We start from the raw sequence: 15,236 nt of genomic DNA, 5'->3' as shown, positions 1-15,236 counted from the left end.
ACTGGACACGGTATGCGCCAAAGATGGTGCAGTGACATCCAGCTCATAAAAACCTTGCGAAGGTATGTGATAAGGCCCAATTAGCCACCCTACAGTACATATGTCCTGCATAGAGACGCCCTTAAACAGGGCCCAGGACATTGCCATTCCTCTGGCCGAGTGCACACGCAGGTCAACAGGAGCTTGAAGCCCCTTGCTGCTGTAGGCTAAAAACACTAGCTCCCACTATCCAATGGAATGAGACGTTGTTTAGTGATGGCCTTACCTGTATGAGGCTTAACCCGGGACATAAACAACTGATCCGCCTTCCTTTTTTTTTTTTTTCACAGTTTCTTTATTTTCCCTTTTCAACATGAAACAAGACAATACAATACAATAACAATACTAATAAACAAGACATCACAGGACAATAACAGTAGTAATAATAATAATAATAATAATAATAATAATAATAATAATAATAATAATAATAATAATAATAATAACGACAATGACAAGACCATCAGTTAAATCAGAATAATGAAAAATAAAATAGTCATGTATAAATTAAATATATAAATTAATAAGAATATATATATATATATATATATTAGTGCTGTCAAACGATTAAAATATTTAACTCGATTAATCGCATGATTGTCCATAGTTAACTCGCGATTAATCGCAAATTAATCGCATTTTTTTTTTTATTTTTTTTTTACCTTAAACAGATCTTTTTCAAGTTCCAAGTTTTAATACTCTTATCAACATGCGAGTCAACAAATGCTTGCTTTGTGCAGCCATTTAACACAAAAGGATGACCCTCATGCATTGCAAATTTGCATCAAATTCAAAACAGAGTGATGCACAAAATAACTTAAAAGAAAATAATAATTTAAAACAATGAATAAAGTGTGCATGAAATAATAGGGGAAAGAAAACGTTATGAACTTGTTACATTCACACACACAAGGGCTGATTAATCACACACCCCCCTCTCTCCCTCACACACACACTCTCCCAGCTCTTTTTCTCTTTTGCCCCTTCCTCATCTCTCTCACCCCCCTCTCTCTCTATATCTCACTCACACACACACACACACACACACACACACACACACACACACACACACACACACACACACACACACACACACACACACACACACACACACACACACACACACACACACACACACACACTTCAGAAACAAACATAGTATCAATGAGAGCATCAATAATACACCTGAGTGAAGTATAGTATAAAAAAAAAAAAAAAAAAAAAATTTTTTTTTTTTTTTTTTTTAGTTAACACTTTGGTTGCCTTGGGTTAAATTAATGATATACCATAGATTGCCAGCGCTATTTGTCTATGGAGAAAGTCCCCTTCTTTGCAGGGCTATAACTTTTTAAATTCTATTGCTACATTGCCATTATTAGGGCCCATTCAAAGTCCTATATGTATTGTTCATTGTGTAGCAACGTTAAACTTTTTCATTCACATATTCATAGTAAAGTATGGTCTAATGTATAAGTATGTTTTCATCTCTTTCTGCAACTTTCTCCAGAACGTGATATATAGCCCCAAATGCATTATATTGATGATGAAATACAGTTTGATGGCAATCAGCGCGATATAAAAAATTCCAACTAGACGTACTTCTAGAAGTTACTACACGTCATCTGATGTTGACCGGATGGGCGAGGGGGCGTTTATAATTCCGTGGGCAGCGTTATACCAATCATCTAATGTGGGTCAAATGTTGATAAAAGCAGTTAGTATCGAAGATGGTAACGTTACACGCTGAAACTCACCCCAGTCTCCGCGCGCCGTTGGGCGATCATCGTCGAGTAGAAATTTTATCATTATGGGATATATTATTACCCGGTCCATCTCCAGCTTGTATAATGGTATATACGTCCAAATCATGTTGTTTATCGAGTTATTGGCAATCGATCGCTATGTAGAGTGACGAGCTAGAGTGCCGGAACCTATACCGAGTGGCCGGAAGTAATAGGGCCGACCAGCAAAACCTCTACTGCGCTTCCTGTTAAGCGGTTGCGCCGATCGGCCACCAGATGGCGCTCCTGAACCGCCAGAGAGCTCAGTGGGTCCTGCTGGTGGATATCAGGCCAGCGGAGGGGGAATATGAATCCGATTCCAGATTTTTGAAATATTGATATAAGGACGCTGTACAGCGTCCCCCGGCAACTTTAGCATGGCCAGCAATGACGCTGTAAAGCGTTTTTAGGCAGTCAAAGTGTTAATCTTGAGTTAAAAAAATTAGTGGCATTAATAGAATCGGGAGTTAACGCGATATATTTGACAGCCTTAATATATATATATATATATATATATATATATATATATATATATATACATCCGCCTTCCTAAAACCCTTGGTCTTGTCCATGTGAATATGCAGTGCCTTAACTGGACATGTAATAGCTGCTGCTCCAAGGAGTAGAAAGGAGGGAGCGGTGGAATGCTGCCAACTCGAGGGAAAGACACACCATGTTGGGATTCTTGGCTACGAATGCTGGATTAGGAGTGTAGTAACCAACTTTGCATCCCCTGGGGCAAACTGAATACATTCAGGGTGCACCGAAAATGCATGAATATCACTGGCTCGCTTAGCACTGTTAGCAGGTGCCAGAGCCAACAGTAGGGCTGTTTTTAGCTAGTGTACCTTGAGATATGCCTGATTAAACACAACCGAACAACCAATAAGGGGATGCTGCCCCACAGCCATGTCTACAAGACCTACACAGCACACTGAAATGGCAGCCAGCTACACCTCGACAGTGGAAGAAGGCGTTCACGCTTGTCCCAAAGGAAAGACAGAATCATTAGGTACAGAACGCTGAAAAGGCACCGCCTGTGATTTCACACACCACATACACACACGCCATCATTTGTAAAGTGTTCTCGTGGACGAGGCTCTAGCGTTCCGAATGGTTGCTATAAAAGATTCTGGGGAGGTCCGACCGCCTTCACATTCAGCCTCTCACGGGCCAAGCCCAGAGTGCCAGTTGTTCTGGGTGAGGATGAAAAATCTCCCCCTGTGCCGATGAGAGAAGGTCCCTGTGTAAGGGGAGGGGCCACGGCTGTCCGCAGAGAAGCTGAATGATCCCTGCCAGCCAACGTTTCTCTGGCCAATATGGAGCTATCGGGATTAGGGATAAGCCCCTCTCTCGCACTCTGGCTAGAGTGGGAGAGATCAGAGCCAAAAGGGGGAAAGGCATACAGCAGGACCGGAGGCCAACATATATATCCCCATCGGTGCCTTCCTGATTTACAGAGTGTTCTCCTTCGAGGCACAAAAGGTCTAGTTGGGGTCAACCATAACAAACCCAAATCTAGGTCTGACCACCTCTGGATGGAGTCTCCAGTCTACGTATTGAGGGTTGCCCCCGGAGAGCAGATCTGCCCCCTGATTCTGCACTGCCGGATAACATATTCCTTAATTAATTCCCCTGTGGAAATTTGGGGGGCGTCATAGCAGCATGGGGGTGGGGAGGTACAGGTATGGCCAGGAGAATAGAAGAAAGACATACATACATATAGGCAATACAATTAAATCTGAATATAGAAATATAAGCAGTTTAAACAAAGGTGCAGATGAGGGTCTGTATGCAGAAGATGTGTGATGTGCTGCTTCACAGAATCAGTTTGTGAGCCAGTGTGGGGGATGTAGCCCCTCTTGCCTGTTGACATAATGCTACCACTGTGGTATTGTCTGAACCTGATGAGGACATGGTGACCCTCTATATGGGGAAGGAAGTGTTTCAGTAATAATAATAATAAACTTTATTTGTATAGCACTTTTCATACAGAAATTGCAGTTCAAAGTGCTTCACAGCAGTAAAAAATACAGGCATAAGCGAGCATAAAAAAGATAGAGAGGTAGCAAGGTAAGGTGAATCAGTGTTTCACATTAGGATCTAGCATCCCAATAGGCCTCTCTGTTTACGGTTTCATTCAGTAATAAAATAATAAAATAAAATAGACAAGAGTAAAAGGTGTGATAAAATAGTTCAATAAAAATATACAATAACATTTACAACTGAACAGAGCATCGCTCATAACATTAGAGCAGTGCATCACTCTTAACACTTTGAGTGTTTTTACAAAGTTCAGTTCTAAATTACCTTATAGAACAACAGAGCAGTGTGTCGCTCACAACTTAACAGAGCAGTGCATCGCTCTCAACTTTGAGTTTCTTTACAAAGTTCAGTTTTGACTTACAATAGAGCAGCGCTCTTAAAGTTACAGTGCATAAGAGGTAGTGAGATAAAATTAGCATAGAAATGACACATGAATTTGATGTGGATTTTTTTAATTGTATAGGAAGTGTATAAAAGTAGGCAGAATAAGAATAATGCAGGTAAAGTACAATTTGTGTCAAGATATCCCTGATGTTTCATTTAAATGCCTGAGCAAAGAGATAGGTTTTAAGCTGTCTTTTGAAGATATCTAGCGAGTTGGCTTCCCTGATGTTTTGGGGTAGTTTGTTCCATAGTTTTGGGGCATAGTTGATAAAGGCTGCATTACCGATCCTCTTTTGACTGCTTCTGGGAGCCTCTAGTAGTCCAGCAGCTGATGATCGCAGTGTTCTTGCTGGCCTGTAATTTATTAGAGTGTTGGCGATGTAGCTAGGTCCCTGTCCATTTAGAGATTTGTATGTAAGGAGAAGGACCTTGAAGTCAATTCTAAATGTTACAGGAAGCCAGTGTAAAGCAGCTAAGACTCGACTAATGTGCTCTCTCCTTTTGGTTCTGGTTAGCAGTCGGGCTGCAGAGTTTTGGATTAGCTGAAGCCTCTCTGTGGTTTTCTTAGGGAGACCTGTGAAAAGTGCATTACAGTAGTCTAACCGGCTAGATATGAATGCATGAATTAGCTTCTCAGCATCGTTTTGATTAATAAATGGTCGTACTTTTGCTATATTTCTGAGATGAAAGAACGATGTTTTGGTCACTTTGTTAACATGAGAATTGAAGTTCAGTTCTGAATCTATGATAAACCCAAGGCTTGTGACCTCAGATTTTATCCAAGGGGTTAGTCCTCCCAGGTTCTTTATTAATGTTTCTTTTTTTGTTTTGAGGCCGATAATTCGAATTTCAGTTTTGTTCTCATTTAATTTCAGGAAGTTCTTACTCATTCAGTTATTTATTGCCAATAAGCAGTCGGTAATGGAGTTATTAGCTGTATCATTTGGTTCCGCAGATATGTACAGTTGTATATCATCCGCATAGCTATGGAAACCTACATTATGTTCTCTGATGATATCACCCAGTGGTAACATGTAAAGGGAGAAGAGTAAGGGACCTACAGTAGGCAACTCCCTTGTGCAACCCCATAGTTGTTGTCATATATCTCAGACATGTGGCCTCCTAGTTTAACATAGAACTTCCTCCCTCTGATATATGTTTTTTTTTAAAGATTTATTTTTTAGCGTTTATCGCTTTTCCTGGTCAGACATGACCGACAGATACAGTGAGGGTGAAACGGGAGAGAGAGCAGGGGAAGACATTCAGCAAATAACGGCGGGTCCGGGAATCGAACTCGGGTCGGCCGATCCGCGACGCAGCGCGGTACATGGTGTGCTACTGGAGCGCCCCTCTGATGTATGTTTTAAACCAGCTTAGCACATAGTCTGAGAAACCGACAAGGTTTTAAAGACGATTGATTGAAATATCATGATCGATTGTATCGAATGCTGCACTGAGATCTAGCAGGATAAGGACGGAGACCTTATTCTCGTCAGAGTTTAGTCTGAGGTCACTGATTATTTTGGTGAGGGCAGATTCAGTGCTATGATATTTTCTGAACCCCGATTGAAATTCTTCTAAGATGTTGTTTTCTTCAAGAAAGGAATTAATTTGAACTGAAACTATCTTTTCAAGTACTTTACTAATGAATGGTGCCAGGGCCACTGCCAAGAGTTACAGGCAGTTTATGTGGGTGGACTGAATGCAAGGTCTCAATACTCAACAGTTCTGCCTTCACGGGGTGGCCCCACAACCCGAACAGTGATGCATCTGTTGTAATAACCTTCCTGACAAGCAGTGTGCCCATTGGCATCCCCTGTGTCAGGAATGACGGGTGCCTCCACTGTTGAAGCACAATCGTGCACTCCACAGTAACTCAGCCACGGTGATAACCACGGTGTGAAGGGACCAGACCGAGGGATGTGACTTAACGTTGGAAGCCCCTTGTGGGCTGGGACCTTGAAGGCTGTGCAGGCTGGTTGTGCCACTGTTTGCGTAAAGGTCCGGCAAGCTGTAAGCTCGATCTGCATCTTCCTTGGAAGACGGAGCTGCAGGGCCTCCCCCTCCTTGTCGGACAGGTCTGAGAGGTTGACAAATGTCTTCCCACAGCTCCGACTGTGGCGAAGTGGTCATCTGCTCCTGTAACTCAGCTTGGTATGCTAGGAGTACAGATGAAGCATTGAGGGCCGTCATGGCAACTGACCTGTAGGCTCTTTGTGATATAGAGGCCTGCAGGCGGTTGGCCTTGGAGGGCAGGGTGGGGCCAGAGGAGGACATCGACGTCCTTTGATTCGGGTGTAGGTGAGAGGCCACCAAGGGTTCAACTGGGCGTAGAGACCTTTCTCCTTCATATTCACAGAGTTGAAAGCCGCTCCCTGGATAGGGTTAATGGCAGAGAACGGTTTCTCGTAGCAGCAGGAAATCTCTTCCAAACGTTCAGGAAAAATCGGTAGGAGCTGTTTAGCTGCCCGTTTAGCCCTGGGGAGACTTCTTCCTTCATAATGGGAGGAAGTCGTCTCTGTCCGTACCGCGGACCACGGAATGCCCAGCACATCAGCTGCATGTCTGCACACATCATGCGGGTCCAAGCCGCGGGTGGGCGGGGTTGGTGCCCCGCTATCCTCTGCTCTGGAGTGTCTGTGAAGCCCGGAGTGAGGAGGTAAAGGAGGTAGGACTGGGCAATATGGCCTAAAAATAAAATCTCAGATTTTTTCACACCACATCCGATTTACATCGATCTTTTTCTCTTAAAAACTAGAAACGCCAAGGAAATCATTCAAATAAGCTTTGTTTTTATTTAACACAAAACTTATCAAACCAAGATGAATTTCCCCATTGGGATTGAAGTGCAAACCTAACTTTCACCAATCTTCACTTAAAAAGATTATACTATATATACGTATATATATATTTATAAAAGGTTACTCTTGATCAAACGAAGATGAATGTCCCTATTGGTATTAATAGTGCAATAACTTGCTTTTTCACCAAACTTCACTTAAAACAAATAAAAGGTGCCTCTTGATCATCAAACAAGAATGAATTTCCCTATTGGGATTAATAAAGTGCAAATCTAACTTTCACCAAGCATCACTTTTTGTAAAATAAATTTAAATTTTTGAAAATCGTCCTAAATCATTCATTCGAATGAATCGATAAAATCGATTAATCGCCCATCCCTAAAAGGAGGTATCGTCATCATCCTCTCCCCTCGAAAAGGAGAACGTGAGACGAACCAGAAGAGTCATCGTCGGACCACTCCTCTCTTTCTCTCTCTCTCTGAGAGACCTACTTGGATCATAGTACTATTACAGCTGTTACTTTGGTCACTAATGACATTATTTCAGCCCTGTATAATGGGAAGCATTGTGCAGTTCTCTTTGTAGACCTCTCAAAAGTGTTTGATACAGAGTAGACCATCACTTGCTTTTGAAAAGTCTAGCTAGCATTGGTCGGTTCGGTATTGGGGCCGGTCCTCTTTACAATCTATATTAATGATATTGTTTCTAGTCTTTCAACACTAGCAGGTTGTCTGGCTCATCTGTATGCAGATGATACAGTTATCTACTGCAGTGGTTCTCAAACTGTGGTACGCGTACCACTAGTGGTACTTGGTGGTACTGGAAAACATTTAATAAAAATAAATATTATAATAAAAAAAAACTAAAACAATATTGTGCAGTCAGGCCACTGAACTTAGAAGCAGGCCAGGCCAGTGTTTCTAGTTGTGGTGGCGCGATAGTTAGATAACCTAAGTGGGGAACAACCAGGAGATCAATGTGACAGAGAGTAATGCAGTCTAAACAGTCATAAATCTTTTATTCAACTTCAGCCCTGATCATAACCATTTTTATTTTTAGATTTTTTGTAATGTCAGATAAAAAATGAAATACTCCCACTTTTCTGAAAAGAGTTGTTGGTAAATCTGACATTACAAAAAATCCATCGAAATCTGTGTTGTTGCTAATCATTGACACATGCATAGCCTGTAATAATCCCCCCCAGAAAAATTTACTTTGCATTTGATATATTGAAAATATTTTACTTTTTGTGTTTTTTTTTTACAATAATTTGTGATGCCATCATAAAAACTGGCATTTAAAGGGTTACAATTCGAAAATGTATTGAATATGTGTTGTTGTTTTTTTACAATAATTTGTGATGCCCATCACAAACACTGGAATTTAAATGGTAAAAATTAAAAGAATCCTGCACCAGAATGCAGGAAATTAAGTCTTTGTAACAAAATAATTCCTGGTGGGGGACCCCCATTTAGAAAGTGGCCTGACTGGGGCTATATTTCACACTATATTTCCCAGCCTGAATTATTTCCCCAGTCCGGCCCTGCTTATGTGAGTTGTGTGCTACCCCTTTGTACATTGTGGCTGTGTCTGACAAAAGTTAACAATAAATAATGGTATTAGGAATACATTTGCCTCCTGCGTGAACTGTGCATAGCTGAATAGACTGTATTTTAACGTCGGCCTGGTGGTACTTGGAGAGCCAGCTACGTTCTCAGGTGGTACTTGGTGTAAAAAGTTTGAGAACCACTGATCTACTGCATTGCGGATACTGTTCAGGAAGCTATTGTGAACCTATAGATAACCTAGCTACTAAATTACGGCAAAAGATTGGTTTCTTGTACCGTAACCGCGCTAGTTTTCCTATGTTCTGTAGGAAAATAATTGTACAGGCTACGGTGATGTAATTTACAGGCATACGTCTGTGTCTACATTAAGGCCTTTGTATCCTGCCTACCACTCCGCCCTAAGATTTATTACGGGTGACAAATATGATATTAATCATTGTCTTTTGTATGAGAAGGTACAGTAGGCTGGCCATCTCTCTCGTTGCGACATACCGTAATTCCTCTAATAGTAACCGGGTCTCAAATACAAGCCGGGTCTCTATTAATGGCCGGGTGCGCTCTTGAACTAAGCAATTATAAGCCGGCCTCCTAATACAAGCCGGGTTACTAATATACTGAGCTGCATACTGAGCTAGTTACTTGATTTCACTTTGAAAACGTTGAAATGACCAGTGACCACCTGTAATTGCACTGTTTACTATTTCATACAGTACTTGGTTTCAATAAATGAACCCAGTACATTTTACTGGGTTCAAACTGACACAAAATGTTGATTTATTCATTATGATCCGTTTGAAAATTTGAAATATAGGCCTCCCTCTTATACAGGCCTCCTCCTAATACAAGCCTGGTACCCGCTACAGTTGAAACAAATACAAGCCGGGGTTACTATTAGAGGAATTACGGTAGTTATCATGGGTATCTTTTTATCTACAAAGCAATTATTGGCAAACTTCCACCTTATATTACATCTTTGTTGGTCTGGAGTGCTGTCACCTACGAAACTCGTTTGAATGATCGGCTTGTGCTCAGGGTGCCTCGAGTTCAGTCTGAGCTTGGAAAGTCTGCCTTCTCCTACGATGCTCCATACACATGGAATACCCTGCAACAGACTCTAAAGCTCGGAGCATTCCCGTCACCGTCAGTCATGGAGTTTAAAGGCATTGCACTTGACCTATGTACTGAATCATGTAATTGTTTTTAATCCATCATTGTAATAATTGTAATTGTAATTCATTGTAATTCATAACTGTTATATGATATTTGTGTCTGGGGAGTCTCTCCCCAACTCGTGCCTGGTGTGGCGGAGTCGGCATATTCCATAGGATCTGTGGCCACTGGCCAGCAACGGGTCCTGACGGCTACAGTTAGCTTGGTGTGCTAGTCTGCAGCGTAGACTCTTGATAATAAAGCGGCTACAGTGCTCACATAAGCCAGGTGAATCTACTGCTGTCTGGATGCGGGGTAGCCCGGGACAAGTCGTGCACACTGGGGTGTCCATGGCTGAAATCTTGCCCCCACAAGAGCATACCTGTGGTGGGAGCTTTGCTGCAGGTGCAGGATTATTTGCCAGTGTGGCTGGTGTGCTAACCACCGGCGCCTTCAGCTTCGACAACACATAGCGGGCTAATTGAGGAGTGGGGCCTGAGCCACAGACTAACACACAGCTAATGCTAGTTAACAACACCTACAGTATACACAGGCTATATTAGTGAACAGGTAACAGTCAGCCAGTGTGGTTGCTCGCCTGTTGCTTGATTGATTGAAAATTGTATTAACAGATTGCAGAATGGGTATAATACAGTAGAGCTCAACTGTACATTGGAGGGGGTTGAGTTTGGACATTTACAGGGGCCAGTTTCGAATTGCAGTCTCCTGTAGGTGCTCTTTTAGAGAGGTTTTGAAGGTGGGTAGTGATTCACATTTACAGCTTATTACAGCTGTGGGTAGGGCGTTCCACATTGTTGTTGCATAATTGCGAAATGTGTTTAGTCCCTTGTTTGAGCCGAATCTGGGTTGAACATGATTTGTGGAGCTCCCTGGTAGCTAACATGCGTATGGTCACTGTTTGGGGACAGGCTAACATGCTTATGGTCACTGTTTGGGGACAGGCTAACCAAAAGTATATGCTAATGTTAGCCGGTGTGCTAAAGATAGTGTATGTTTCTCTCTCAAACCTCGAATTCTGTGGTGAGAATACAGGATTCACTCCGCGACTCGGAAGCTAGTGCACTGCCCGGCGTTCGAGCAGTTAGCTCAGTCTTTGAAAGGTTAAGCTAGGCAGTCGTGTCGAGAAAGATGCTTTCTGAGTGAAGCGAGAAGAGGGTTTTTGAACGGCCTTGTGAGGCTGTGTCAGCCTTATACGTGGGGAGAGAATGTCCCTCCCCCTGACGCAGAGAGGCGTACCCCATAATGAGACATCGAGCGAATGTTTCAAAGAGAACCTTGCTCGGCATCCCGGCTAATATGGGGCATATCCCAGCCATTATATTTGGGTTTATCACTCCGGAAACAGGATATGATGTAACTCAAAGATGGAATATTGTAGTATCCTGATCCTGAATAAGATCTTAATAAATGGTAAATCCAAAGCGCTTTACAATTTGTTCCTCACATTTTACCCATTCACTCACACATCCACACACCGATGGCGGAGGCAACTAGGGATGTCCCGATCACGTGATCGGGGCTGATCACGTGATTTTCCGAAGATCGGGATCGACAAAAATAAATAAAAATAAACGGGATTTATTGTTTATTGTCACACAGAGCAGAAGAATTTTGCCAAAACAAACCAATAGTATCCAGCTGCAGAACGGCAGATCAGCCACACTCTCAGACCTTTTTCTCAAACATTTTTATTTATTTTTTTATCCCAATTTCTCACATTACATTCACCCTGAATCAGGGTTCGAAATTAACGGGGGCTTGGGGCATAATGCCCTTGAAAATGGACAAAATGCCCTCGAAAATCAGTTAAGGGGGGCACTTAATGCCCCCGACAGTTTACTAATTATATATATATATTTATCCGGTAATGGAGCGTCTGTGTATCGTACGGTTCAGATGACGCGCAAATAAAAAAATTCATTTGGCGGAGCCGGTGTTCTGCACTGGCTGCAGGCAGCAGCAGCAGCAGCAGCAGCACTGCAGCCACTGGCTGCAGTCAGTTTGTGTAAAAATGGCACGCACAATATAAATCAATCTTCATTACGACTTTAAAAACATAGCCATTAACATTACATAGGCCTACACACATCTTGCCATAGCGTTAGCAGTTTGTAAACACAACGCACGTTTTAACTATGGTAGCCCGAATGAATGAATGAATGAATGAAAACTTTATTTAACAGATTGCAGAATGGGTACAATACAGTACGGCTCAATACATACAATTGTTAAGGGGATGCAGACCTGAGAAAGACATTTGTCTTGTTTCCATCAGGGTCCCCCATTTTCAATTCATATAGACATTTATGACATACACAACATACATGACATTTATGGCATAGGGACATATAGGTATTTAGTACTGATACATTTGTGACATAACGGTATTCAAATATACAGTACTGTTACCCCTGGATCCTGACAGCGTATATACATATGATGGGGAGGGGACTGTACATTAGGAGGGGGTGGTGGGTGGGAGGGAAATATACATACGGCGGGGAGGGAATATATACATGCGGTGGTGAGGAGACTGTCTATTAGGAGGTGGTGGGGGTTTTGGGCATTTACGGTGGCCAGTTTCAAATTGCAGCCTCCCGTAGGTGCTCTTTAAGAGCGGTTTTGAATGTGGGCAGGGATTCACATTCCTTTACAGCTTTGGGTAGGGCGTTCCACATTGTTGTGGCATAATTGCGAAACGTGTTTAGTCCCTTGTTTGAGCCGAATCTGGGTTTAACATGATTTGTTGAGCTTCCTCTGGTGTAGTGGTTGTGGTATTCACTGACCTTTGGGAAGTATTTTGACATGTACATGGGCACCCCGGTCGTATAGTGTATCTTGTAGACCAGGCCCATTGCAAGTTGCTGTACTCTGTCGTCTACTCTAAGCCATCCTAGGTTGGCAAAGTGGGCAGGGGTTCTGGGGTTCAGGTCAAGTAGTAGTCTGACCAGTTTGTTTTGTGATGTTTGTAATTTTGTTTTAAGCGCCTTTGAGGTGCTTTGGTACCATGAGGTGCACGCATAGTCATAGTACCATAGACGCAGCCCGCAAGCTAATACTGTACAGTCAATGAAATGTCACCGTAGCTACTAGCTACTGTAGCAGAGGAGGAAATGGGAGTCTGAGAGGCGGGGTGTTTAAAGACAATGATAGGCGTTTATTCAACATCCAAGAAGGCTAACATACAACTGTGTTTTACTAACTCCAACCGGGACTATTGCCGCTTTCGCGCTGCTTGTTGATGTTATGAACTCCTCCTAACGTGACCGGAGCTGAAGGTGCCACACGCTAAAATGTCCGTGGGGACCCGGCGCCAACCCATAGATAGTTCCAACTCACCGAATTACGTAATCCACCACAGTTGCACTCAATATTTAAATAATGTTAGTCTAAATAAATGTAGACAGAAACATAATAATTTCAAGCCGAAAACGAATCTTTCCTAATCAGGGAATTGACGTTATCCAGGTGAAAAGTTAACTTCATTCAAGCGAGGCATTGCAATCCTTGACATAAATCATTTGATGTATAATTAAATCAAAGGAAATGCGTTTGGGTCTGAGAGTGTGGCTGGTCTGCCGTTCTGCAGCTGGATACTATTGGTTTGTTTTGGCAAAATTCTTCTGCTCTGTGTGACAATAAATAAATGAATGATGATATGCAATTTAAAACCAAAACTAAGGCCTCAGTATGAGTTTAAGACGTGAACATGGTCATGTTTGTTGAATAAAAATAAATAAATTAAAAAATTACTTTTTTTTGATCGGATCGGGGGAAAATCGGTATCGGTAGATACTCAAAATCACATGATCGGGAGCAAAAAAATGTGATCGGGACATCCCTAGAGGCAACCATGCAAGGTGCCAACCTGCTCATCGGGAGCAGTTAGGGGTTAAGTGTCTTGCTCAAGGACACTTCGACACGCTGCCCGGGCGGAGCGGGAATCTAACCAGGAACCTCCGGATGACCAGAGGACTGCTCTACCTCCCGAGCCACTGTCGCCCCCACATAATATTAATGTGTGTGTGTGTGTGTGTGTGTGTGTGTGTGTGTGTGTGTGTGTGTGTGTGTGTGTGTGTGTGTGTGTGTACTGTACCTTGACCAGTGACTTGTCTGACTCCAGCTTACTGAGCTGCTCATCGATGTTCTGAACACGACCGTCCAACCTACCCTGCTGCCTCAACAATAAGCTCTGGAGAGAGAGAGAGAGAGAGAGAGAGAGAGAGAGAGAGAGAGAGAGAGAGAGAGAGAGAGAGAGATACATTTATTCAACGCTTTGTCTACATGAAAATATTAAAATCATAAATTAAACAGTGTGTGGGTGCTTATGCATTAACACACAATATGAACTAACATGCTTGCAAGCATGTACTACTGAGCAATATGGGGCACACACAAACAATACACAGTGCATACAAAGCACAAATACATACACTATTAAGAAACATGGCCATACACACAGACTCAAACATAACCCTGGCCTTTACTATGACCTCAGGAGACCTGACTGGTATTTTTCAGTCACTACGGCGTCTGCAACCTTCTCCAGAATCCCAGCTATAACTAGAACGGGTGCTCATTGGAGCACATTATGTCAGCAGCATGCTATAGTGGGTCATACATAGTTCCCCCCAATGAATGAAAGACATATGGCATGTAAACAGTATTACGCTATATGTCGTCTCTTGTGGCCTTTTGGTTTAAAGCTAGAGTCCCTCATTGGAATTGATCATTTTAAAGAAATAATTGAACACCTTCTTGCCATGGAGTGATCATGTTTTTAATATAGTCTGTTTTCATTGAAATGTGATTTGTATTTGTGTGCTCTCACTGTCTTGTTTTTATTTGTGTTTGTTTTAATGTTGTTCTATATGTGAACATTTTCTGTAAGCTGCCTTCTTGACCAGGGTCCACTTGAAAAAGAGGTGGAAATATCTATGTGATTTACCCTGGTCTCAAGTGTAAAGCTAAACATGGAAAGAAACAATAAACCACACAATTATAACATTTTGCAACACAACTATTCAACATCTTATAAAACAACTAGAACCACACATTTAGCTACAACCGCAAAGCATGCTGGGATGGAGGCGAGGGAGTGGCCAACTGTCTCTAGTAGTGCACCGTCTCTGTGCTGCTGACCCCCTGCAGTAGTCTCGGGGGCAGCATTTGAGGCCGTTGTTGTTGGGCATAAAGAAAATATTGTTTGGTTCCTGTTGGTTGTCAGTTAAGGCCATGGGTAGGTAGGGAATTTATTTTATTTTTTATTTTATTTTCCCACGGCGACTATGGATAGGGAATTTCTTTATTTAATTAAAATGTCCACGACAACATGGATGCATGTACTCTGCCAGCATGTTTAATATCCATAATACTAAAGGTTTGACTAAGATTTTTATGAAACGTTATTGTAAAAAAAAAAAAAAAAAATCGGCAGGGTCGGTCGG

At 42.2% G+C, this 15,236-nt stretch overlaps 1 protein-coding gene across 2 annotated transcripts in view; it reads right to left on the bottom strand.

The window, feature by feature from the left end:
* The window catches only part of LOC311234926 (E3 ubiquitin-protein ligase TRIM8-like), a 64,625-nt gene that overhangs the window by 14,642 nt on the left and 34,747 nt on the right, over nt 1–15,236 (bottom strand). For both annotated transcript variants that reach the window (XM_084322204.1, XM_084322205.1), the window contains exon 3: nt 13,886–13,981. In XM_084322204.1, the coding sequence (XP_084178330.1) occupies nt 13,886–13,981 (96 nt within the window). The remainder of the gene's footprint in view (nt 1–13,885; nt 13,982–15,236) is intronic.

Source organism: Notolepis coatsorum (assembly GCF_963971535.1).
Source record: "Notolepis coatsorum genome assembly, chromosome: 9".
Taxonomy (NCBI): Eukaryota; Metazoa; Chordata; class Actinopteri; order Aulopiformes; family Paralepididae; genus Notolepis; species Notolepis coatsorum.
This window is presented reverse-complemented; position numbering and strand designations above follow the sequence as displayed.